General features: G+C 43.5%; 1 protein-coding gene and 1 long non-coding RNA gene across 5 annotated transcripts in view; both read right to left on the bottom strand.

The window, feature by feature from the left end:
* The window catches only part of LOC142881358 (glutamate receptor 2-like), a 31456-nt gene extending 15557 nt beyond the window's left edge, over nt 1-15899 (bottom strand). For 2 of the 4 annotated variants that reach the window (XM_076015630.1, XM_076015628.1), the window contains exons 1-15: nt 15521-15899; nt 8208-8348; nt 6706-6945; nt 6474-6595; nt 5500-5574; nt 5192-5245; nt 4811-4969; nt 4534-4701; nt 4315-4419; nt 4086-4193; nt 3634-3697; nt 3366-3508; nt 1526-1741; nt 1288-1442; nt 256-454 (exon numbers count right to left, since the gene is read on the bottom strand). In XM_076015630.1, the coding sequence (XP_075871745.1) occupies nt 256-454; nt 1288-1442; nt 1526-1741; nt 3366-3508; nt 3634-3697; nt 4086-4193; nt 4315-4419; nt 4534-4701; nt 4811-4969; nt 5192-5245; nt 5500-5574; nt 6474-6595; nt 6706-6945; nt 8208-8348; nt 15521-15593 (2022 nt within the window). In that variant the 5' untranslated portion in view covers nt 15594-15899. The remainder of the gene's footprint in view (nt 1-255; nt 455-1287; nt 1443-1525; nt 1742-3365; nt 3509-3633; nt 3698-4085; nt 4194-4314; nt 4420-4533; nt 4702-4810; nt 4970-5191; nt 5246-5499; nt 5575-6473; nt 6596-6705; nt 6946-8207; nt 8349-15520) is intronic. The other 2 variants (XM_076015629.1, XM_076015627.1) reach the window with 1 other exon arrangement.
* A 5716-nt stretch (nt 15900-21615) lies between these two features.
* LOC142881387 (uncharacterized) overlaps nt 21616-22500 on the bottom strand; it is a 4489-nt gene continuing 3604 nt past the window's right edge. The window contains exon 3 of the long non-coding RNA XR_012925572.1: nt 21616-22500. This exon is cut by the window's right edge and continues 1969 nt beyond it. This is a non-coding gene — a long non-coding RNA (uncharacterized LOC142881387).

The raw sequence follows: 22500 nt of genomic DNA, 5'->3' as shown, positions 1-22500 counted from the left end.
TGCACAGGAGGCGATGCTTTTATTGTTTTCCTGGTACTCTGTATCATCAAAAAAAAACTACTGAATGGATTTCCCCACGACCTGGAGTCTAAATGAGACATTGGCCCAGGAGGAAAACAGGCATTTTTTTTTTTTTTTTTAGAGTTTTTTCAAAGAATTTTACCCTCTGACAACAAGGTGGCATCATTCACTGATGTTCACAATGACCACCACGAGGCCTGGCTTCTCAATTTCACGACCACTTTGTGTCCTCACCCTGAAGAACTCCTTGGTGGATCCAGAGTCCAGAGTTCCATAGGCAATCTCTGTCTGTTTGGCGAGGTCCTCGGCGCTCTCGATGGGGGACACCATCCGTTCCACAGTCAGGAAGGCAGCCAGGTTGGCAGTGTACGAGGAAATGATGATGAGAGTGAAGAACCACCACACGCCACCGACTATGCGACCTGAAAGTGACCTGCAAACAACCGCAGGAAAAGGCCCGAGGCACAGTGTTGATGTGATGCCTTGAAGCAAACTGGCCTAAAATGCATCAATGTGGTATCAAATAAACTATTCTTTCAGGAGTTTTATTGTCACTTCTGAGGAACCAAGTGTCCCCCAAGAAATATGGATATGCTGCTGTCTGTTTTTGGACCCTAACTTTCTTTAAAATGCATCAGTCACTCTTGTGTTTTCTTTTTGTAACTGTTCCTCTGTGTTCAATTGATTTGACTGCCTGTGTTTATCTGACTCGCGCTGTTTTGTTTTCCTTGACTTTTCTTCATTCTATACTTTAGGTTCCATTCTTTCATATATCGTTCCATATTTTATTACCGCCAATGTTTTGGTAAATTGCCTCGAAAACAAAACTAGCACTGGAGCAGCAGCGGTGCCGCGCCCGAGAATCATTGGGTGATCCGAGTTTCCTCAAGTCAGGCTGGAAATCAGGATCTACTTCCTTTTTGCAAGTGGACGAAATCAAGAAAAAGCTCCCGCGCACTCTTCAACTCTCTTCCTTCAATCAAGCAACGTTTCAGTCAACAGACCTTCATCAGGCATCGTGTCATATCATATCACATCATATCATATCATATCATGTCATATCATATGATGCCTGATAAAAGTCTGTTGACCGAAATGCTGCTTGATTAAAAAGGAAGAGAGTTGAACAGCGTGCGAGAGCTTTTTCTTGATTTTGTCTGACTGCTGGGCGCCGCCTTTCTCCGACGCACCTGTTCTTTTTGGGAGTGCTGAGATTCCTATATGACTTTTTGCAAATGGGGAAATCTGAGGGTGCTTCATACTCACCTTGGCGAAATGTCACAACCCTGCCTCATGAAAGCACCTAAAGAGAACCAAAGGGAGTTAAAGATCCCAAACTCATTAGTGGATTCGGTTGTCAGTGGCAACGCTCCGTCCTCTGGCTCCTCTAGCGTCCACTCGTAGGGGCTGAACCTGGAGACCTTTGAGATAACCGCAGATTTGTATCACAGTATGGCCACAGCAGCGTGATCTCTATCTGACTTTGAAAAATGTTTTAACCGACCAGGAAGAGCACGACGCTGACTCCAATGTAGGCAAAGACGATGCACATCCAGATTTCGTAAGCCAGCGGGTCGAGGAAAGAAAAGACCCCCGGTTTGGATTTCTGCGGCTTCTTGATCATGATGGAGATTCCCAAGGACATGAAGGGTTTGGAGAAGTCAATCACCTCTTCACGGACAAGGGTGATGGTCAGCGGAGCAATGGCAATGTCTGCTTTCTGGAAGAGAGCGAAGAGAATGTGGTCAGACGTGCAAGAAATGAATCTCCGCCATGCAAGTAGCTGCGAGGCCATCGATGTCCTGGAGGTAGATTCCTGCTTTTTGCTCCTCGTTGACTTCCGATATCACAGAGCCAAGTTGACACAGAGAGAGTTGTTCTCTTGAAACCTGCACCCCCCATTTGACACCGTGTTCTAGCTCCAGAGCAGTGGTCATCCGGCATCATGGTGGCAGTGGACTGTGTAATGTCGTAGAATGTGATTGCTCAAGTCAGCGTGCAGAAGAGCGGCTGATGAGCATAACGAAGGAGATAAATTAAACTAACTAACCTGATGCTCTTGATACTATTGATGTCACATTTTGTGCATTTACAGTGAGGGATGTAAACCGTGTACCAGTATTTTTTTCGACCGGTTCCTAATTAAAACTGTACCGGGGTACCGTTAACGTTCTGGACAAACGATACCGTTATCGTTTTTTTTAATTTAATTTTATTTAAACTTTACCGTAACGTCATTAAGACGCTGCCACTGTCGACAGGTGATGACACTGACGTAGCGCCTCTCTCGCTAATGGACAAGTTGGCCATCAGCCCAAAGCGCTCTGAGATGAGGGCTCATTTCATGAAAACGAATGACTCTCAATGCAATGTTTGTTGGACAGTAACTGCATCCAATGAGGGAAACACCAGCACCAGGGAGATAATCAGAGCTCTTGATCCAGGTTACACCGCTCCTTTCAGAGAAGTGCCGTCAGGCACCATCCTACCAGCTTGGTAGAGAAGCGCCCTTACATTGACTGTTCTTTTTACATATGGCTGTAAGTATTTAGTCTGTTGGGTTGTATAATGTTGTTGCTGGTGCTTTCTCCTTCAATTAAAGGACTTTTGAATCTTTCAATGTCTCGTAACATTTTTTTAAATGCTAAATTAAACGTATTAGTATCGATAAGAGTACCGATAAGTATCGGTACCGATAAGAAGAGTCGGTACCGGTATCGATATCGAACAATATACATCCCTATTCACGGTCACATGGGGTGCCCCCACAAATATTGCACAAATAAAGAGTTGGCGTGTGTTGACGCGCAATTTGATTGACAGTTTCCAGCAACCCGTCTTTTAGGGTCCCACGTGTAGCAGCATACCCAGAAGGTGGAGCTACACACGCCGAGATGAGCTAATTGGTCAAGAGAATTGCGATGAGTGCAATAAAGCATGTAAAGCACAAGACCAACCATGTTAATATCTTATGCACACGACCTAGACAAAGCCCACCAAGGGTCAAATAACTTAGCTATAAATAACTTAGAACAATGTCTTATTGCACTCTGTTTATACAAGAAATTCTTTATTGATCCCAATTTGGGATAAATAAAGTACATCAATCTATCTATTTAAAATAGTGGAGGACAGTGTCACAATGTCTGTGCTGAAGCAAAGACCTCTAACGACCAAACTTGTCACATTTATCTTATGAGTAGATTTCAGCTGCCGCCTCCTGTGACTCTGTGCCGCCGGCCAGTGCTTGCATGGTAAATGAGAAGTGGGAACCGGGCCTCAATTTTTTCAAGCAGGCCGAACCAAATGCACAGCGCCGCTATTGGCCCCGCTGAAGGACCTACCCCGTACACCAGCTCCCCGACCATGCCGTTCCATATCTTGGTCTCTGCATCTCTGGCTCCGTATTTGCCGTCGCTCACGATCTTCAGCTGGTAGCGAATGCCGCAGTGCTTTGCAATCTCGGCAGCCAGGTCAACACAGTAGCCTGGCAGTGCGAGACGGACACGGAGACGGTGTAAAACATGCCGTATCAAACCGTGGCATTATTTATTGGTAGGCATCTGCTTGAGCGAACTGATGAGAGTGGACGACTTCTGATTAACAGCCTACCTTCGTAACGATCATTGTCCTGGAACTGCTCAGCGTTCTTCTTTAGCATCACATAAGGAGCTTCCTGCACACACACACACACACACACACACACTAATAAATTAGGCTTTGAGTTGAAGAAGCTTTGTTATCTTGTGTTCCCATTGTACTGTTGGCGCATTTATTTGTCAATAGCGACAAGACTCTTTGGCAATCAAGGAGTCAAACCCCTTGAAAACATTGTGCAAAGATTGTTTTGTGGGGCTGCCAAGGGAATACTTAGCAGCCCATACATACATAAAGATATTCTTAAAAATGCAGGGACAGATTTTGTATTTTCTACTGACAACAATGGCGCATTTTCAGTCAATAGTGGTTGAGGGACTACATTGACCACACTAAGTCTGTGTAGCATTAACACTGAGCTCTATCACTTCACGAAAGCAGTGTGGCAGAACTCTTTTAAACATTACCAGTATAGTCGTCACAATGACTGTTTTGTTCTCCATCCCCATGGTCTCGTTGGGGTAAAGGTCCGACTTTGTCAGCACCATCTTATCCACCTCGTTCCAGTAGCCGATCTAAGGAGACACACACACACACACACACACACACACACACACACACACACACACACACACACACACATCTTTGCCACTGTCATGTCGCAGACTTGTCCTTTCACTGCTGAAGCTCCCTCACCTTGACTGGTCCATTGTTCTTCAGCTCCATGACCGTCACAGAGTAGTTGACTCTCTTCCCGTACTGGTCAAACTGGATGTTACCAGTTAAACCGTCCACACGTACCTACGCGCACGCAACACACGCACATGAGGTCAAAAATGCCTGAACTTTTTGCCACGGTTCCCACGGCTGACCGGTGAGTTGCTGTGAGTTCCGCAGTTGGTGAGGCGCAGTCACCTGCTTGAGGGCGCGTTCGATCTCCACGCCCTGTGCCCAGGGCACCGCTGGGTTGGCCAGGCAGTCCCCGCTGTTTCCACGGCGACTCATGTCTATCCTCTGCTTGTGAAGGAAGCGGAAGGCCTCGGTCATCACGTGGACGGCGTCGTAGGTGAGAGCTGAGGTGTACTGAGAGAAAACAGTGGGGGAGGGGTCACCTCAACAAGACTGCTTCTGCACTTGTGTTCTCTAGCTAGCTTTCAACTAGACAGCGAAGCAGCGTCAGTGGCAACCCTACTTTGATCCTGGCGTCCGCTCCAGGGTACTCCTTCTCCTCCAGAGCCTCCCATCTCTGGTCAAACTTGGCCACCACAGGGTCGTCAAAGTCTACGATCTGGAAGCCGGACACATTTGCACCTCCGTACTGGATTTTAGAGAGGTCACCGTCCAGGAAACCCTGCCACCAGAACAACATGTTAACAACAACAAGTTAAAAAAAAAACAACCTTTTTTCACTTTCCACTCCTTGGTGATTCTGGTAGCGTTGGCTGTCAGTAGCTGCTGCCTGCTTGGTCACTAGCCAACCCAAAGCTCTGCATGTTTATGGCTGTAAACAGCTCTAAAAGATCAGACCTGGATTAGCAGCTTCTGGTTCCACTTCACCCAGTCTCACACTCACCAAGTTGGCGATGATGTAGTGATATCCCTTCACATGTCTGCCTATGGTGATCACCTTGGAGGCAAAGTAAGACAGTTCCAGTTAAAATAGTAGAGATATGTATTGTGCAGCTCTAAATATGAGAAATTGCCTATTTGTCACAGCTTTACGTTTTTTCTCATTCTCTCATTTTTTTTACTCTTTATATTATTTTATATTTTTCTCATTATATTTTTCTCATACATAAGGATGGACAGAATTAAAATGGATGCCAGAGCTAGTTTAAAGTTCTCTCGGCAGAGTTTGGCATTGAAAAACGGGGCACTAACCTGCTCCATGATGTCTTTGACTTTGTCCTGCTCGCAGTCCAGGATGATGCGCCGCTCTTTGCGGATCTCCAGGTCCTAAAAACAGGCACGTTAATGTTTCACACTCCCCGTTGCGCGGGTGCATGCGCGCACGCAAGGTGAAGTGCTTCAGAGCACAGAGAGGTTTCTAATTTTGGTGCGTGGCTGTGGGCAGACAGTTGGAGTGGTCAGCGCGTCATCATCCATGCAAACACTCATCACTGCCCACCGGTGGCCGAGACTGTCGGCCCCCTTTCGTCCGCTTTCAACAATCAGTTGTTGTAATTTGAAACAAAACTTTATAAGGAAGTTTATGCTTGAAAAACAAAGTCGGCAAAACTTCAAGAATCAGGAATAACTAACAGACCCAAAATATGGGAAGAAATTGCTTGTACAGGGTCAGAAACCTTGTGTTAGGATGGCCATCATCGGTCGTGCGACATTGTGGAACGTCTAAAGGAACCAAATTATTTTTTTTAACATCTTATCTCACTGGAAGCACTGTGTCAGCAGTCTGACTATGTTGGAACCAATAGAGCTTTCTCGTGGGAAAAAAAAAACAAAAAAACATTCACTTTTTATTTCAGAGCTGTGAGCTTTTTGCACACTAAATCCCGCTGCAACCGATAACCCCGACGGCTTCATTTCTGCTGTTTGGCTTTTACAGCTATGAATAATTTGGTGCGCCGCAAAGTGTAGAAGCGCCTCAGCACCTTGTCCTAATTTACCCTTTGGCTCACACACCACGCTCTTCCTGTCCTGATCTGGAGAAAACGAACCGTGTATGCTGAAAAAAAAACGAGAGACTGTTTGTTGTTTTTGTTGTTTCCTCGACACGGAGCCAACTGGCACTGCGGGACGACCAGAGTTGCGTCAGGTTTTTAAGAAACACACAAAAAGCAAAAAAACAAAAACAAAAGTGTGGTTTTGCATTTTCTGGTCCAGAGTTTCCCAACCTGGAAGACGGAGCGGTACGCCTCGTCCTTCCTCTCGTCCTTCAGGTTCCCCACATTTATGGCCGTGACAACCCACTTCTTTTCTGCGGCAGTGTCCAGAATCACCTGCAGAGTTGACAGACCTACACCGCACAACACAACACAACACAACACACGCCATCAGCGCTGTTTGAGCAGAAGCTGGTTTTTTAGCCCTGACTCATGATGGGATGTCGGCCCACGGCCATCGTACCTCTGTCGCTGTCGTACAAATAGGCAAATTTCTCCCACTTGTAGTACTCGACCAGTGACACCAGGGGGCCCTTGATGTCCGGCCTCATCTGGAGGACAAACTGGTTCATACCCTCCGCCGGGAAGGAGGGCGTGATGAAGGAGACGTGGAGAGTCTCGCAGAAGGACGTGATGGTGTTTACCGACTTTTTGTCGTAGAAGCCAAAGATGGCGTAGACGCCCCGGGAGAACTGCGAACAAACTGTGGCAGGGACATTTTTTTTTTTTGATTGTTAGTGTTTCATGTTGAATCACGTTTAGTGTGTTGACATGTTTGAAAACAAGTCAACACACTAAAAGCTACAAAGCTAACAATGACACAACTGGGATCCCGCCCCCCCGCCCAACCCAGAAACACTCACCCAGATGACCATTTCAGGTTGGAAACTCTCAATTCATTATTTTACACTGACACCATTACCGTCAAAGCGGTGGTGGCGGAGGACGGGGGGGAGTGGGGGGGGGCGGCGCGTTCTAAATCCAGTGAGAGGACGTGAAGAAGACGCGATTGGGAATGAGGCCTCACTGTGCGCGAGTGTATAGTCTGTCTCCAGCGGAGCGTTGTGTAACCGCGGCCCCGAGGCTCAGCGCTCCGCTATTTAAGGCCAATGCAGCGTTGCAGTGTGTGTGTGTGTGTGTGCGTGCGTGTGTGTGTGTGTGTGTGTGTGTGTGTGTGTGTGTGCGCGTGTGTGTGTGTGTGAGAGAGAGGGGGTCCTTTTCCGCTGTCCACACGAGTGTCAATCACCTGGTCGCGTGCTGTCAAACAAGGGGCAGGTCATGTGACGACCTCCTTCACTTGGCTTGAAGTTTTGTGTGTCGCCCGACCAGCTTCGACTACCCCCTCGCACTCTGCACAACAGAGTCACCGCTACACGATTTATTATTGTAATAAACATGTTGTGCAGGACTTCACAATGGGCCACGTCCCAGTCCCATTGTGAAGTCCTGGAAAGTGCACAGCAGAACACTCGTTGGTTTGTTTGACTGCTGTGCATCTTCTTACTTGCGTAATGTGACTTAATAATATCCTGTATGATTCAGCCTCTTCTGTGCACTGAAGCATTGTGTTTATTTTCATTCATTCATTTCTTTTTCTTTTTTTTTTTATGCACCCCTCTGTGCAGAAACCTGAATCTTGAAGCAAGGACTGTGTGGTCCATTTGATCCGTTTGACTCTCAAAGTGAACTGTTGCTCTGGAGGCCTGAAGGGGAGCAGGGGTGGCGCCCCCTACTGTCATGATGACAGCAAATCTACCCCTTGTCACATTTAAATGTTTTTTCCATTTGTCGATGATAGAAATCACAAGAAAAGCAAACGCGTTGTAATTTCCACTGGCAACAACCATAATGGAATCAAAACAATGATGAAAATGGATTCGATTAGATTCATCTTCATTCATCCCCAAGTGGACATTCAGAATACATTCGCAATAATGATAATAATATCAATAAGACAAAACTTACAGCAGTTGGTGACCGCAAAGCTGTTGGCCACCTCCAGGTTGTCTATGTGCGGCGTCAGTCTGAAATCTGCCATCCCAAACTGAACCATTCCCACCCGGAATGCACTGTACTCCTGGTCGGCACCCCTGGGGAACAGGCCACCTGCAGGAGGCGGATGGAACAGGTAGCCAAGGTCAGACAGGAAGGGGACACTTTATTTTCCACTTCGCTTACTCTTTCTGCTCATGTTTAAAACCAGAAACATTGTTCTATTCCTCCTCCAGGATCCGTCATTGACTCTAACAGTCAACAGACTTGTATGAGTCTTCATAATAAACAGCAGGAAAACAACAATAACATCAACACAGCTGAAAGGGAAACTCTGCATGAAGATGGTTTATTGAATTAATGAACGCTTAAGCTTGTTGGGTCACATTTAGGCCGGATGAGGTTGTTGTGATTAATGTCTCAGTCTCAGATTTAGAGGAATTAGCCGCTGAGGATCCAGGTTGCAACAGTTTGAAGAAGTGAATCATCCTCACTGCACGGAAAAACATTTTTCATCCATTGCATTGATACATATATATGTATATATATATATATATATATATATATATATATATATATATATATATATATATACACATATATATATACATATATATATATACACTAATATGTAAAAATATGAATACATGTACAGTATATATAGTTTATGTATATATACATACCCCACTATTTAACATTTAAGCCTATATAAATGATATAATAATTTGACGTATATGACAAAACATCTATTTATATACATCTGCATGTTTATATTGATATATTGCATATACTTACATGTGTCTTTCTGTATTTCTAGTTTTTTAAATTAATTATTCATATATATACTGTATATACATCTATATTGTGAGAGCTTTATTGTTACCCCTGCAACTCACTCTGGCCTGTCTGCCACTCTGGTTACTTCTATATCTGTCTGTCTCTCACTCTCACTCTCACTCTCTCTTGTCTCTTTATTGCTCTACTCCTACACCCTCTTTACATTTTTTGTATTTGCTTTTCAGGCCCAGTTGGTTTTTCCTCTGATTGTTACAAAATGCATTGAGACGTCTTTGGTTGTGATTTAGTGCTGTACAAATAAAAGTTGAAAGGTTCTTGAACAATGCGTGGCTTTCAGAGTTGAATTTGGATGATACGTCAGATTTAATCATGAATTCTATATTTGCACCTCAAAGGAAAATGGCTTTGCTTTTTGTACACAGTGCAGGTTTGTTTGAATTGATTGATGGAAATCAACACATTTACTCCTCACCTCTGTTTCACAGACAGTCTGGAGGTTCACAAATGGAACAGATTTCCTCCCAGAGTTAATAACAAAGAAAAACAAAATCAAGCTAACAGACAACATAAGTCAAACATAAACAAAACCCATCAATTTGTCAAAAACCTGATCTGAACCTCGAGGTTGGTTTCACAGTTAGCGCCACCTTGGTTCCACATTCGGCTAATAAACTTTAGCCACAACCACAACTTTATGGCGCTTTTCAAGGTATTTGCTGATTTTTTTCCTTTGTACTAGCAATTTAAATAAACAAAAGAAATTGTAACTAGTTTGTAGCGTGTGCATTTTATTATAAGATATACAGTATATCATATTCAGTCATTTCTTTTTTTTACTTATTTGCAACCAACTTTGGCGGTCCCTGCTGGCCAAATGACAGAATACAGGTTTTAGGGCCTTGGAAATGTTGCTGTAGTAGTAGTAGTAGCAGTTGCAGTAATAGTAGTAGTAGCAGTTGCTACAGTAGTCGATAGTTCAGAGTACGAGTCAATGCCACCATCTTGGACAGATGTGATTGTTCTGATGATGTCCAGTGCAACATAACTGCCAACAAGGAGTTCTGTTGGGGCCGATAACAAGCTGATGACTAACGAGGCCTCCTGTCCGCTCCCGCTCCAGCTGACTCGGTCCTGTCGGCTTTTGAGAGTCCACCTCAGGCCTGCAGCGTTCCTTCGCTGCTGCTCAACCACAACACAAACAGCACAACACAAACACAGCTCCGCCGGCTACAATTCACATTCATCTGCGAGTCCCTGAATCACTGACCAACTCAGTGATCAGTTTGTGCACGTTTGTTGACTCCAATTTTTTTTTCCTCAAATAATTAAAGGACAAACGCGCATGGGCAAAGGAAGAAAAAAAAAAAGCCCATCCATTAAAGTAATTTAACCTCTGCACTTGCGGCCTAGCTGGCAGAATGAGGTCACGTTTCCGCACAGGCAGCCGCGAGCCGGCGGTTCCGTTCATGGAGCGATGGAGCCGCAAGTCGGCAGCGGAAAGTTCCGGAAATCTTGTGGAGCTCCTGCCGCTACAAACAAAAGCAGAACACAACGATTGAGAGACCACAACGTCTCCGAGCGGAAAACAGCTGAGGCATGACCCGCCCCTCGTCCTCGCAGAGTGCCCCCTAGTGTCTGCAGAGAGTAGAGAAAAACTGCATCCTTGGCACTGAAGTGCGTTGAAAAGCGGCCTGTCTGGATGTTTGTAACCAATTAGATAATGTGTGTGTGTGTGTGTGTGTGTGTGGGGGGGAACAAATAAACCAGTAAAATAATAAAATAAGCCAAAGCTTTATCGGAATTACCGGACGCAGACATGATAACACGTACAACTGTATATTTTTTTTTGTCATCTAAATAAAGGCCTTTTTAAGTAGACTTAACATATTTTCATAAATGAAAGAACATCAAAATTAAATTCTGCAGGAAAGGAAACAAAAAAACGACAGCTAGAAAGACAGAGAATGTTCAGTCTTCAGTCAGTCAGTCTGGCTGCCATGGACTCCCTGACTGATTCACTGACTCACTCACTGTGGGTGTTTGTTTACGAGGGCTGAAGCAGCAGCAGATGGTTTGACGCGCCCGCGTTAGATAAATTCAATGCCTCTGCTAGAGAAAGAAAACTACTAACGCCAGAAAAACCGGCTCATAGGAATAATCTTTTGAAAGTGCAACCATCTCTCTGGCCGCAGTTCCTGGGTGGAGCCTGAGGAGGCGATGATGTCATGATGTCATGACGTCATCTGCGGGGGGATCATTCGGCAGTTGTTGTGGTCTCCTGCTTTAACTTTGCACGTCTCTGTTTCGTTTCTTGCTGCCTCCTGCTCTTGCCCACACCTGTGTTACTCTGTTGCATTGCCACCTTGAGGCCTGGAATGCATATTACATCACTTAGTTTTTTTGTTGGCCACTGTATGGGTATTTAGTTGCAAACATTAGCTGCTGTGAGCATCAAGCAGTGACAATTTGTTTGGTCTGAGCCGCTGTTAAAGGCGAAAGAAACACCTGAGAGTTTGATTGGTTTGATTGTGACGTTAAGTTGCTTCTCCGCAGTCGTTGAATCAGGCTGTGGTGTTTTCTTTTGCACGTGGATGCTCCGCATTTCCCTCAGTCACTCTGATGTTTCTCTGATGGTGGAGTAGTCAGATGATCAAGAGTGGGGGTGGGGGGAGGGGGGGCATGGTTACTTCAAGAGGGTTTTTTTAATTTCCAATTTTGAATATTGCCATTCTACAATACGCATGATTGATGAAAGTTTGTCGAAAAATGATTAGAAAAAAAAAACAAACATCATTTTGAAAATGCGCAAACAAAAGAATAGAATTTAGCTAGAATTGCATTTTTTTAAAAAAAAATCACATTTAATTGAGTTTTTTTTCCTTTTGCCACTAATTTCCTTTTTTTTTTTCTAGCCGAGGCGCATCGCAGGCCTTTTTCGTTTGTCATCTGTGGCGTATTAAGTTTTAATGTCAGCTGCATCTTTAGCAACGAGGCTGAGAGGAAGCTGCCATCTTGTTCGTGTCCCCAACCATGTGCTGAGGTTGCTCCTTCGGACCAAACTCTGATTGGCTTTTTCTCAGCTGTGACCCATTTAAGCAGTGGTCTGTATTTCTCTGATAGCATAAGAGACAATGTTTGTGTGTGTGTGTGTGTGTGTGTGTGTGTGTGTGTGTGTGTGTGTGTGTTCAGGTGGGGGCAGGGTGGAGGCTGCTGTTTATGCTGGGGGGGGGGGGGGGGGGGGGGAGGGCAGCAGTGGCACTACCGCTAAGGACTGAGGCTATTCTGCATCTCACTCTGCTTCAATATCGCTGTGGAGGTGGAAGCTCGGCCGTGGTATCATTCTGGATGTCGGCCTCAGGGTGGCTGAGTGGATCAGAGCTCACCGGCTGTGTCACGTAGCCTCTAGCTAGCTCCAGTTCTAGCACTGGGTTACATTCGGGCAACTAGCAAAAGCTCAATTGTGAGCTCTAAGTATTTTTCTTATCCCCCCTTTGAGGGGTCTGGAACCAATTGGAATGACCCCCACCTTCCTTCCGTCTGCAGAGACATTAGCGTGGAAGGGAGTCGGGCCTTCAGAGTTGCTGTCGTGAGACGCGTTCAGCACTACGAAGTTAATCGATCGATCTTCAAACTTTTTTTCATAAAGCGCTATATCCACATCCTTTGTTCAATCAAAAGAGAATCCAACAGAACACTGTGTTTGTGTGTGTGTTTATATATCTATATATATAGATATATGTATCTCTCTCTCTATATATATATATATATATATATATATGAATATATATATATATATATATATATATTTACACACACATATATATATATACATATATATATATTTTTTTGTTTTTGTTTTTTGTTTTTTTTTGTTTTTATATATGTATATATATATGTATATATATATATATATATATATATATATATATATATATATATAAACACAGAAATATTGGTTGAGTTGTTTGTCAATTCAAATTTTTAAATAAAGGAAATGGCTTTAGCATAGCATTGTGTAGCGATTTTGTCATGATTGAAAGACAAGTGATTTTCTTTTTTTTTTTTATACATACATCATATGACTTCTCACGGAACTGCCTTGGGGTAGGAGCTACAATAGTTTTAGGAACTGGGATTGGTAGTCCTGAGCTCATATACTGTCTGAATGTGCCTAAGGAAAAAAAATGCCTGGTTCCTGAAAAGGTCACGAGAACTGCAAAAAGTTAGTGCACTAAGTAAAGCCAAGGTTAGCCCAATTAGATCTAACTTCAGTATTCTCAAATATTTAGTACTGACTGGTGCCACCTGGAAGGGTTCAGATGTCTCCAGCTGGCCTTTGGCTCTGAGGAGTGGGCAGTGGGCGGAAGTTGGTTAACTGGCTGGATCGACAGCAGCCTGCAAAATCGTTCATTGTTTGTATTTGGAAAATAAAACTACATAAATAATATGTCATAATGCAGAGTTTTTTTCTACGAAAGTCAAGCGCTCAGTAACGAGTTTTGTAAAGTTTTTTTTTTTTTTAAAGAATGATTGTTGCGGATAAAAAATATATATATTGCCAAAGAGAAATTTGCATTTTGTCGCCGTGGCCAAAGGCTTGCAAGGCATTCTGGGAGATGTTTCAAAGCCCATCATCTGAAGAGTGACCCTGGGAAATCTTTGCGTCAAGGGCAATTTAAGCCCCCAAAGCTTTATCCCAGAGAGCTCACACCTCAGCACTGGACAGGGGCTGGTGGCTGAGTCGTTTGGGCCAAAGGGGTGAAATGGGATTGAACCTAAAAAATAAAAAAATAAAAAACACTCTGAATCATATATTGTGTCTCAGGGATGTGTAACTCGACAGAAATTGATATTTTCCCTGCATATAGTGGAATGCAGACAGAGGTTCTCTCCTGTCACTGACTGTCCAGGAGTAACCACTGAATGTCACTGTTTCTTCTCAAAACCTCAACATATTACACCCTTCACCTTTAAGTCACACAAAGGTTTTGCTATGCAGTAATTTAACAGCACAATCAGCCAAGATACAAAAAAGATCAGACAGCCGAGGGCCGGAGGACAGGAAAACAGCGAACAGTGAGCCAGCGGATCACCCCTAGTGGCGGGAGGATGGAACTGCCACAGAACACCACAAGGTCAGTAACTTGTGAAGTCTCTGCCATGTTTTCTTTCTTTCTTTTTTTTTTTTAAATCCCACTGCGATGCCTGTAAAATTGGTGGGATTCTCAGTGGTTGCAGCCATTTGCACATGCTGCTCCTTCATTTTACCCGGTGCAGAACCGCAGCGAAAAAGACCAGGAATTTTTGCCAAATGCAGCACTCTCCTACGTCCGCGACCCACATGAGGGCTAAAAGAAAAAAAAAGAAAAAGAAAGAAAAAGTTCCAGCCTTCAGAAAGTGCTGGTCGCCACCAGCAGCCAGGCCAGGCCTCCTCCAGCTTCCACCATCTCCTCACCAACTTTTCACCGAAGCCCTTGTTGCTCCCAGGCTTCCTCCCCCTCACCTCACACCTTTGGAGATGTTTCCCTCCCCACCGTTAAGACTCGGCGTCCACCCCTGTGATGCCTCGGCTGTCACAGGGTCGTGGGGGTGGGGTGGGGTGGGGGTGGGGGGGGTTGTTACACAGAACAACCGGCCAATAGGATGAGGAGAATGAGGAGAACCCCAGACGTGGTGAAGGTGGATGGAAGAGGCCAGTGTGATACTGCCACTGAAAGTTAGTAGTCTTGGCTCGCATCTGCGCAAAAATATTTTGTGGCAATGCAAAAGAAATCCAGCGATTTGGTCTCACACACACACACACACACACACACACACACACACACACACACACACACACACACACACACACACCAGCCAGTGAGTCTTATGTAAAATGATCAAAGTATTTGGTGCTGTTGCATATATTATATGTATGAATATATGTATGTGTGTATATATATATATGTATATATATATATATATATATATATATATATATATATATATATATACATACAAGAAGATGAATATTCAAACATCCGCTGTTAAAATATCACAGCCTGTATATATTTCATAATATGTGCATTTCCAACCCATTGTCCTCATTTGCTTTCAGGATGTGCAGAACAAGACCAGCACACGTGTGAACGCACGCGCATACGCGTCAGGCCACTAGAGGTTCACGCGCACCGAAGCGCACGGGCACGCGAACACGCACGCACACACACACACACACACACACACACACACACACATACGCATAGATATGAAAACGTTGACATTATTGGAGCACTGCAGCAGGTCCAGTGAAGGCCGCGTCACCGCGAGGAGCTAATGGAGGAGGAGGAGGAGGAGAAGGAGAATGAGGAGGAGAAGGAACGAAGTGATCAGCAGCAGCAGGAGGTGCCGATGGAGACAGGGCCTGGGAGGAGGGGGAGGAGATGGAGGAGGGGGAGGGGGAGGGGGAGGAGAATGAAGAGGATGGGGGGTAAATGGAAGAATCGTACCGATCTGGACGCTCGGGGATCCGCACCGTCCCTCGCGCCACAGCAGGGCCGCCAGCAGCAGCAGCAGCTTCATGGTCGTATTCGGGCCTCGCGGTTCCGGTTCCTAGCAGCGCATCCGTCTCTCCATCACACACCTAGCGCGAGCTCACAGCGTCATCGCAGGTTCCGGGAGCTCGAGCTCTGCAGATGCCCGCACGGCTCTCGCGGAGATGCGCGTGCCTCACGCCGCCGACGCCGCTGCCGCTATAGAACTGAAGGAGGGGGCGAGGGAGCGAGCGTTGCGTGTGTGTGTGTGCGCGCGCGCGGGCGGGGGCGCGCGTGGATTGCGAAGGAATGCCGATGAGACACGAGTGGGAGCCGAGGACGGCCGAGCCGGAGTCGTCAAGCCGCCTCCTTAATGAGGCCAGAGAGGAGAGAAGACACTGCAGCAGGACGCACCGTGCCGGGAAATACATACATACATACATACATACATACATATATGTGTGTGTGTGCATGTATATATATATATATATATATATATGTATATATATATATATATATATGTATATATATATATATATATATATATATATATATATATATATATATATATATATATATATATATATATATATATATATATATATATATATATATATATATATACATACAGGCTGTATGTATGTATGTATGTATGTATGTATGTATATACTGAATACTTGTGTATACTGAATACTTTTGCGAGGCGCTGTACATACACACACATCATATTTTTAATGGGTATGTGGGGAGGAGTTGCAGGGGGGCATGGTTAATATGCATTATTGGGCCACTCACTGGTTCCAAGGTGTACTGAATAAGTACACGGAATAAGAAATGTATTTTTTTCCAATTTAAGTTTACAGTGAAACCTGACTCTGTGTAAATGCTAAATGTAAATTTGAGTGGCCTGTTCTTTACATTGGTGAAAAACAATATTGGCAACACAATAAAACATGTTTTATTGTATAGATGTGGTTGGAATTTGCCTCACCTTCTTTTTCCTTTTTTCCTTTTTTCGCTTCTCCTTTTTCGCCTCACCTTGATTCTCTATTCACAATTCCACAGAAGAACGCAAACAAAGGCATTAAAGTACCAAATAAATTCGGACTACGCTCGATTCATTGTTGCTCACTCAGTCCACGTGTACAGCGTCTGTATGTTGTCTGTCTAATCAAGTGGCACAGCAAAAAAACACTTAGCCCCTTCTAAAGCCTGATAACAGGAGCTGAGAAAAACTGGAGCCGAGTAGGACAGAACAGGACAGAAAACAGTCACGTTATGGAGGTATGTTATGGCTACATTGTAGCTGCACTATAGCGTACTTCCTAAAATGAAATCAAATCCCAATTGATCTCAGAAATACAATTAAAGAGTACAAATAACTGCTATCTAAGAGGAAATGGCCACTTAACAATCGGTTTTGAAACCCCGAACGTTCCCTCCATCTTGTGAACGCAGTAACGAGGTTTATGTGTGTTTTGTGTTTTATCCTCTTGGCCATGACTCATTTCGTCTTATTATGCTTATCCTTTGAATTCCACATGTTCTTCTTCGTGTTGGTATTTGTATGTTTTTTTTTTTTCTTCTGCCCAGGCTCCCCAGCTTTTCTTTGAAATACGGGCCTGCTATCATGTCCAGGGGCCAGACAACCAAGCTGACAACCAAGACCAACAGGTGAACCCTGGTCATTGGTTCATTTATTGTTAGGCTTGTCTGATTTGGCTGACAAAGAAAAATGTTGCTTTCTCTACGTATTCACATTGGGTCAATGCTTCAAAGTGAAGACACAGCCTGCGTACTACACTGGCTAGCTGTCTCGTTCGCAATAAGGGCCCCTGTGGGGAGCAACTGTCACAGGTTATGAGCAAAGTTTGTTTGAGGACAGCGATGCCTCTATTGCTGCCACGCCACCAACACAGAGACATTTCACACCACCCACACCAAGGCATCCACACGACATAACAGACCTTCTCCCGCTTACCTATACTGGACAGTACTTAGTTTATGGACTTGTTCGAACTGATGCATATTTGATGGTTTAGAGGAAATGTGACTGATTTATTGGTGTTTTCGTTTTGATGTTTGGTTTTCTCATTAGAAGGAAACGTTTTGAAATACGCCTGCAGTATTTTTGTTTAAAGGGTCATAGTGTTCAGGCTTACAGTGAATAGGCTAGAACGCTTGGAAAAACAGATTTACATATTTATAGAATGTGATGTTGGATATAATTCTAAATGTGTGTTGAGACAGGGTTTGAAATGTCTATTTGGTAGCACTATATTTTGTATATTGTTTTTTTGTTTTTGTTTTTGTTTTTTAAGAGCAATGCAATATTCAAGACGTTATTCAAGACACGTTAGCCATGTTGTTCCTTGTAAAACTACGCCATCTGTTGGACACATACATATATAGGCAGTTTTTTCATTCTGTGTCAGTTGACAGACACATTTACAAGAAGTCGGTAATGTTAGCGGGCTGTGTGAGCTAGCCAACTTTAGCTTCGTGTTAGCTAAACTGTGAGCGATCGCTGAAATTTGTCTTCTTTTTCCTAAGAAAAATTGTTCTCAACTTGAGTGCGTCTCTACTTCTGCTCTTGATTTATAAGGTAATGGTTAACGACAAGATTGTGTGCTGCTGCTGCTGCGTTTCTCTCAGTAGAAGTTGCGTTCGATCTCTACTTTCCTCTTGAACCATGAATTATGCAGGTAGCCATAATCTATCTATCTATCTATCTATCTATCTATCTATCTATCTCTAGTGTAATAAGTCCTATTTCGGTGGCATTCGGAGGAATGTAACTACCAATGTAAGGTGTCCTCTGTAAACACAATTAACACAGTAGCCAAAAAGAGAAGAACACTACACATACAGACATGGAAAACTAAATAAAAGTTGTTGTAACTGTTACAAGTCTGAAATGAATGCAAGATCAAAGAGTCCATGTGATAGTGATAGTAACACTGATTTTAAACTGTCGTTGATCTCACTGCCCTCTCAGAACCCATCATCTAAGGAGAAGTTTCAGGTGGACCTGGAGGACGCTAAACACCAGCTTGACATTGCCAACAAGCGCCACGATGAAGCCCTGACAAAGCTGAAACAACTCAAGGTAAAATCAGCGCGACAGACAGGATGCTGGATACATGTCTGTGTTAAGTCCATCATTGCAGTAGTTAAGTTGAGTTAATCATTAATGACAGAAAGCCATTTTTACAACTAAGTTATTTACCTCATTTTGGAAGCTGCACCGGCCTTTGTTCTGCCTCAACTCCTCAGGTGCAAATGCAGGAACTGCAGACCGAGTACGACAAACTGAGTTTAGCCAGAGAGAAAGCCGTCTGGGGAGCCAAGTTGATGGAGAAGGACCTCAAAGCCATGGAGGAAGAGAATAGGAGCCTGAAGCAGGTATGACGACTAAAACTGCTCAGTTCCTTATTTTTAGTCCCATTATTTTTAATGTATTCACGGTGTGAAGAACGTGTTCAATTCCCACAAGTCGCTGCAGTGTTGATCGGGAATACTGCGCTGGCATTTTCAAGTATTAATACACGTCTTCCAGGATCTGGACACGGCAAAGAAGATGGGGAGACAAGCTCAAAGTGAGATCGATGAGCTGCAGGAGAAAGTCAAGAGCAGCAACACAGTGAGGTAAACATACACGCAATAAACACAAAGCTAATTTAAAGATCCCACCACCGCATTTTGGATGAAGTCAATCTTCCAAATTTCACAGACTACAAACTTTATTTCTGGCTTTTGTCACATTACTATTGTCTTTAAAAACAGTTCAATTGCATTCAGATTGAGATGCTACCTGCTTCCTTCCCGGTTAAGGTAACTGGCCTGGTTTTGGTATCTTGAAGATGTTTTGCTTCATATCCAAAAGGCTTCTTGGGTTCTGAAAAATTGCCAACTTTCCCGTGTCTTTTCATGCATCCTAAGTGTATTGAACAAAGCCTCATTTTTTAAATGTTCATTACCATGTTTCAAGTCTGAAGCGCCACCTAGTGGTGTAATCTTTATTCGTTTCTCCTTGAAGATTTTGAAAGGTAAGATTCATCTGGTGTGGTTAAACTTGAGAATGCATACCTCAATAAAGAACCACTGACTTTAGAACATCAAGCTGCCTGGAGTCGGGTTGCCGCAGCGGCTCTACTCCAATTTTCCTTTATCTAAACTGCATTTAATGACTTAATGTTACATGAATTAACTCTCAACTATCTGAATCCGTCTCTTTTAAGGTCTTTCCTGGTAGACGAAAACAGATGGCTGGACACCCGCAATCTCGAGCTGGAGGAGGAGCTGGAGAACGCAGAAAAGGTTCACGATCAACTGAGGAGAAAGCTCGCTGGTAAAACTACCCGCAGTCGTAGCATTGATTCGTCTCAGCGCTCAAAAGTTCTGCCCTCTTCTCGGTCATGGAATAGGTGTGGCTGCCTCTGCAGTGCACTCCATCCCGGCAAGGCCGATGTGCAGCCCTTGTGTGTTCTGTGACGAATGACAACCTCCCGACATAGAGGAAAGCATTTAATGAGTGGGCAAGCAGAAATGTTCTCACCTTGGACATTTGTCCTACCCTAGTCTGGCCATTTTCTAGATTTGATCAGTGGATTTTGGTGGTACACTTCCAGCACTGAACAAGCAAGCACACAGCCAATGATAAACTTCATTTCTCGGCTGTTTCTCCATGACATCACTCTGAGCAGTTGACCACAGAGCTGTTTAAAGAGCAGAGCACCACCCATGAGGCAGAGGTCGCTTGTTCTCGACTTCTCCGCCAAAACAAGGATCTGAAGGAACAACTGCAGGAGCAGGAGGAAACCATCAAAAGGTCAACTTCCACCCTCAACAAAAAGATTGCCCAGTTGGAAGAAGAGTCCGAGTAAGTTGTCAGACATGATTGTATTTTCTGTCCAGATTGGGTTTTAACTAGGGACGTTAATTCACAGATAAGGATTAAACTGATTAAATGAACCCCCCCCAAAAAAACACCTCTACCATGAGACCTTTTTGAGGCCACGGACTGAATACATAGGATACATCTCAACAACTGCAGGACCTATTGTCATTATCTTGGTTTCAAAATAAAGGCAGCAAATGTGAGAATGCATCAGAAATGCAAGTGTTACAACTTGTGCAACTGTGGCAGTGTAAATGCAAATGGAACAAGGCTTAATGAACAGATCTTTTTTTTTTTTGCCTCACTCCTTTTATAGCCTATATCTATCTCCCTTGTAAACATGTTGAATAAGCTTTTGTCTTGAGCAAACCATGGAACAATATCTGGACAGCATCTAGTATCAAGTCTGGTGACAGGAAAAGTAAAGTATGGCAAAAAAGCACATTGAAATGTTCGAAGTATCCTTCATTTTGGCACAATTGTGCACAATTTCAGATTTCCTTGGAACCAAGTTCCATCCATCCGTCTTCTATCCACGCTAACTCATGTGGACCCAACTTGTAAAATTAATTTTACTTGACGTGAATGTTCTGATAATTTAATGAATCTTTTTTTTTTTTTTTAATTATCCCTGATCTACACAGTATCCTCTCCAAAGAAAAACAAATAAGAGCAAGATGCTCGTCTCCAAAGGGAACAAATTTATTCAGTGCAAACATCATCATCATCATCATCACAATAGTAAACAATACAACATTGTAGTGCACAGTGAAGAACAGCTACATTCTCACAATCAAAGCATTTGTTTCCTACTGTAGTTTCGACTGCTGCTGTCTGGACGTCAGAGGAACATTTTGTATGAGCTTATAGCTGAGTGTCAGAGCTTCTGTGTAGATACGACATTTGTGTGTGTTTATCCAAGGCAGACAGACCTGCTTTAAAGACAAAATGCCGCTGCTCCCATCGCAGCCCCTTGTACCGGGGCGTCAGGGAAGAAGTTGTTAACTGTAGGGCTGGAAGTTGATGAGATTTTATCAATATCAATGCCATTGTCGATTCTGCTTTTCAATCCAATTCCTTATCAATTCTCCAAATGATTCCTGAGTAGTTTTTTTTGTGGGGCAAAAAGTACTTCTACACAGTCTTCAACACCAAAAGTCGCCATTTTCCCCCCCAAAAGATTTCTGCACAAGAACAACATGAACATATTTGGCTCAAACAGTGATTCAACATTGTCTAATATTGTTACTTTAACTTATTGATTGATGTACTTTATTAATCCTTTACAGGAAATTAAATTGTCACAGCAGCAACATTCATACAATACTCTCAGACACAAGGTAACAAAAATAAAACCAGTCCCCCCACAACTCAAACCAACCAATATAATAAATAAATAAATAAATAGATATACACAAGCTTATACTTAGCTTACACTTGGGCTAAACTAAACAAACTAAAACAATAAAACCAGGCCAAGCAATGTGCAGGAGTGATTTAAGTGCAGAAAATGAGTACTGGGCTAACAGTTATTGCACATTAAAAAAAAGTCTAAAGGCGGCCGGAAGGAAAGACTTTCTATAACGTTCAGTATTGCATCTTGGTGGAATCAGCCTGCCGCTGAAGTTGCTTATAAGCTTAAACAAAATTTCAGTAAATAGTTGAACACTGTTTTTCTTAAAAATTCTATACAACAGTGACAAGTCCTCTCTTTAGAAAATTAGGCATGTATGCGTAGATGACATTGTGAAAATGCTGTCACTGTAAACTTGTCAGAAAGTGCTTTTCTACAAGAATATGAGAACATTTGCTCTTGAAGAAAGTAACAACTGTGACTGTCTCGTCATCGTCATCATTTTTCTAAAATGTATGAAAGGGAAAATATGGCTTTCAAACGCAGGACATATTTAACGTGGATGTCGACGGAGATCACAGTGGAGCTTGCAGCTGCAACCGCAGCAACATTAGCAGCACTAGCACCGAGACCGCGGAACATTCCGCGCTCCTGGAGTTTAATTCTGTGCCGGGTCGACAGATATGTTTGCATACTTTAGGT

This window comes from Nelusetta ayraudi, unplaced genomic scaffold (assembly GCF_046127955.1).
Source record: "Nelusetta ayraudi isolate G7.1 ecotype Tasmania unplaced genomic scaffold, CSIRO-AGI_Nayr_v1 ptg000192l, whole genome shotgun sequence".
Classification (NCBI taxonomy): domain Eukaryota; kingdom Metazoa; phylum Chordata; class Actinopteri; order Tetraodontiformes; family Monacanthidae; genus Nelusetta; species Nelusetta ayraudi.
The sequence above is the reverse complement of the archived record's forward strand: the minus strand, read 5'-3'. Positions and strand labels throughout refer to the sequence as shown.